Raw genomic sequence first — 3,892 nt, 5'->3', positions numbered from 1 at the left:
CCAAGAAGGGGGGTGACCTCCTGGCAGCCCTGGGGGAGGCTCTTCCCATGATCCTGGAGGTTGGAAAGACCTCCAAGGTCATCGAGGCCAAGCTGTGACCCATCACCACCTTGGCAACCACATCCAGTTGGTTCTTGGGTGGGTGGAGCATCCTCTGGTCACAGCCAGGACCAGGGATGAATGGATGGAACCATGGCTGGATGGACCATCCTCTGGGTCACTGGGACCTCCTCTGGTGCAGCTTGAGGCCATTTCCTCTCGTCCCATCCCCTGGGAGAAGCATCTGACTCCTCCTGGCTGCACTTCCTGCTCGGGAGTTGTAGAGAGAGGGAAGGTCCTTTTCTCGAGGCTGAGCCCCCTCAGCCATTCCTCGTGTGGTTCACTCTCCAAGCCCTTCCCTCCTGCTGCTGGATCTCTTGAGGTGACCTGGAGAGGGCTCAGATGATCCAGATCCAGGTCCCCCCACACCCTGGAGAGCACCAGGGCAGAGCTGGATCCCAGTCCCATCCCTTCCCCAGTGGCTCCTCCAGCTCAGGGAGGGTTGAGATGTCTCAGGACTCACCTGGGGAGATATTTTTGTCAGTGTCCTCTTTGCTGTCCCAACAGAGCAGCAGCTCCAAGAAGGACAAAGAGGCCATGGAAGACAAGAAGCGAAACCCCATCCTCAAGTACATTGGGAAGCCCAAAATCTCCTCCCAGAGCAGTGAGTATTGGCACAATCCTGAGCTGCTCAGCCCAGGGGACAGGAGCTCGGTGGCCTTGGCCCCCCTGGGCCTCCTGGTCACCCCATGCCAGGCATTTCCATCAGCACCCTCTGCTCTCCTCCAGCCACTCCTTGGACACTTGTTGTCTCACCCTTCCGTGCTCCCCTGTGGCTCTGAGGGGAGTGGGAAGGGAGCAGAGCTGAGCTCTCCTGGAATCAGGGAATCTCCTGAGCTGGAAAGGACCCACAAGGATCTAACTCTTATCCTTCGCAAACCCAATGTGTCCCTGAGAGCATTGTCCAAGTGCTCCTTGAGCTACAGGGCTGTGATCCAAGGGAGTGATGGAATCATGGAATGGGTTGGGTTGGAAGGACCTCAAAGCTCATCTAGGGGACACCCACCTAACCTCCCCTGACCCATCTGCCCTGGGCTGATGAGTCCTTCTCCTCCCAGATGTGCCTCCCATCCCCATCCTGCAGGTTCAGAGCTGCTGCCCATGTCCTGCCAGGGCTGGGGGTGGCGAGGTGATGTCCACCTCAGTGCGTGTCCACCTCTGTGTCCACACGTGTTTCCACCTTCTCCTCCCCTCCTGCTTTGAGTTCTCATGGCACCTCCTTCGTTGCTCAAGTTCAGGGTTGAGTTGACACCTCATTTTTGTTTTCCTTTCAGCATTTCATGTCCCTATGTCCCCTGTGGAAGGTAAAATTCCTCTTCTTTTGCTTTCCCATTCACCTCATGTGCTCAGTTTTTCTTTTGATCACCCTCAAGCCACCTCAGAAACACTCCCTGGGGCTGGGAGGAGGGATGGACAAACCCAACCTCTCCAAGGAAATTTTTGAGCCTTAAGGAAGCTCCTTGGCCTCCACAGCTGGGGCTGGGAGAAGGGATGGACATTCCCAACCTCCCCAAGGAAGCTTTGGAGCCTTGGTGAAGCTCCTTGGCCTCCACAGCTGGGGCTGGAGGTGCTCTGGGCACCACGGGGTGGGTGGAAGAACTGGTGTCTCTCCTCCAGCTGCTCCATTCTGGGCTCATTGGGATGGTTTCCCTGTTCTTGCCACAGCAGTCAAACCTGGGAGCGTGAGGAACATCATCCAGCACTTTGAGAACAACCAGCACTGTGAGGGCCAAGAGCCTGGCAGCCAGCGACTCTCCACTGGGAGCTTCCCCGAGGACCTGCTGGAGTCAGACAGGTGGGGACAGACCTGCTGTGGGGGTCCCGTGGTGGGTTCCATGGAGTCATGGTTGAGTTGGAAGGGCCATAAGGATTATCCGGTTCCACCACAGCAGGGACACCATTCCCTCGTGTCCTGTCCCTCCAGGCCCTTGGAAATCATCTCTCCCATGGTTCTTGTAGCTCCTTCAGGCACTGGAAGCCACAATTAGGTCACCCCCAAAGCTTCTCTTCTCCAGCTGGACAATCCCAAGCCAACCCAGCACTTGGTGTTGTTAAACCTCATGACATTCCCAGTGCTCAACCTCCTCCAGGTCCCTCTGGGTGATCCCATCCTTCAGGTGTTTGTGTGTGCAGGGACATCCCCCCAGGCTCAGCCTGCCCTGGTGTCCTGTCCCTCCTGCAGCTCCCGTGCCGAGGTCAGGTTGGGTCGCTCGGAGAGCCTCAAGGGGCGTGAGGAGCTGAAGAGGTCCAGGAAGGCTGAGAACGTCCCTCGGTCCCGCAGCGACGTGGACATGGACGCGGCAGCTGAGGCCACCAGGCTGCACCAGTCGGCGTCGTCCTCTGCCTCCAGCCTGTCCACGAGGTGGGTGGACACACCATCCAGCCCTGGGCAGAGAGCACCTGGTTCTCCTTGGCTCTGGAGAGGAGTTGGGACAGCTGGGGGTGAAGAGGAACCCCCTGAGATGTCTCTTGGGGATGCTTTGCTAAGCCTTGGGGTCAAGGCCAAGCTCCAACCGTGCAGAGCGAGGTGGTTCCATCCCCAACGTCCTGCAGAGCCTCCTGGCCAACACCTGCCTGGAACCCCCCAAGAACTGGAGTTTCATTGGGCTTTCATAGGGTTTTAATCGGGCCTTCGTTGCCATTCGTGCCCCAGACCTGTCTGGGCAGTGCCAGACCCACCTCTGGAGGGTCTGCAGGAGACACACAGGGTGGTGCAGTGGTGGGAGGAGAAGGGTTGGGCCATGTTGGGCCCCAGAGGTGACTCTGCCATCCCTCCCCAGGTCGCTGGAAAATCCCACACCCCCCTACACACCCAAGATGGGGCGAAGGTGAGTGGCTCAGCCTTGGTCTCTGCCACCTCTACAGCTGCTCAGGTCCCACCTGCAGAGTCCCTCAGAGCAGGAGTGTCACCGTAGGGTTCCCCCAGGGCTGTCCATGCTGTGGGGGCTCCTTCCCTCACCTCCCCCTCCCTGCCAGCCCAGCACAAGGGGCAGCTGATGCCCCTGGGAGGTTGTCCCTGGTAGTTGTCCCATCTCCTGGGTGAGGAGGAACCTCTGTTCCCTTGTGTCTCACACAGGAGCTTAAAGGACCTCTGGGGGACGTAGTGGTTTAGCTCCAGAGTCAGAGCCTTGTGCTCCCTGTGCTGAAGGCTCCGAGCTGCAGCCGAAGTAGGGCCCAGGTAGATATTGGCTGTGCTGGGACCTGGGTGGCCACAGCAAAGCACTCCCACCACCCCCTTCCCCTGCCAGGAGCATCGAGTCTCCCAGCCTGGGCTTTGGTGTGGATTCCTTCCTGCCACATCTCCTGGAGGACGAGCAGGGACAGCTCTCCGACCTGGAGCAGGAGTTGGACTCCCAGAACTGGCAGCACATGGTCAGCAAGGAGCTGGTGGCCAACCTGCCACCGAAGGAGGTCGATAGACAGGAGGTCATCAATGGTATGGAGCGAGGGGCACCCCAAGGGTGGGTGGGACCCCCCCAGAGTGTGTCCCAGCTGCTCCTCCACCCCCTTCCTGGGTGTTCCCCACAGAGCTCTTCGCCACCGAAGGGTCTCACCTGCGCATCCTCCGAGTGCTCGACCTCCTCTTCTACCAGAGGATGAAGAAGGAGAACCTGTTGTCCAGGGAGGAGTTGGGGCTGCTCTTCCCCAACCTCCCTGACCTCATAGAGATCCACAGTAAGTCTCTTCCTGCTCACGTCCTGGAATTAACTTCCTCAGGGGGAGCAGACGGTGGTCCAAGGCTTCCTGGGGCTCACCTCTGGTCATCAGCATGGACCAGCTGGGGGTGTTGTGT

General features: G+C 59.0%; 1 protein-coding gene across 1 annotated transcript in view; it reads left to right on the top strand.

The window, feature by feature from the left end:
• The window catches only part of ARHGEF11 (Rho guanine nucleotide exchange factor (GEF) 11), a gene marked incomplete at its 3' end in the record, with an annotated part of 11,190 nt that extends 7,416 nt beyond the window's left edge, over positions 1-3,774 (top strand). Inside the window, exons 19-25 of the mRNA XM_009079251.1 lie at positions 596-703; positions 1,374-1,403; positions 1,768-1,894; positions 2,282-2,461; positions 2,880-2,927; positions 3,348-3,535; positions 3,628-3,774. Coding sequence (XP_009077499.1) covers positions 596-703; positions 1,374-1,403; positions 1,768-1,894; positions 2,282-2,461; positions 2,880-2,927; positions 3,348-3,535; positions 3,628-3,774 — 828 coding nt within the window. The remainder of the gene's footprint in view (positions 1-595; positions 704-1,373; positions 1,404-1,767; positions 1,895-2,281; positions 2,462-2,879; positions 2,928-3,347; positions 3,536-3,627) is intronic.
• Between the last annotated feature and the right edge of the window lie 118 nt (positions 3,775-3,892).

This window comes from Acanthisitta chloris, unplaced genomic scaffold (assembly GCF_000695815.1).
Source record: "Acanthisitta chloris isolate BGI_N310 unplaced genomic scaffold, ASM69581v1 scaffold8147, whole genome shotgun sequence".
In the NCBI taxonomy this organism is placed as follows: Eukaryota; Metazoa; Chordata; class Aves; order Passeriformes; family Acanthisittidae; genus Acanthisitta; species Acanthisitta chloris.
The sequence above is the reverse complement of the archived record's forward strand: the minus strand, read 5'-3'. Positions and strand labels throughout refer to the sequence as shown.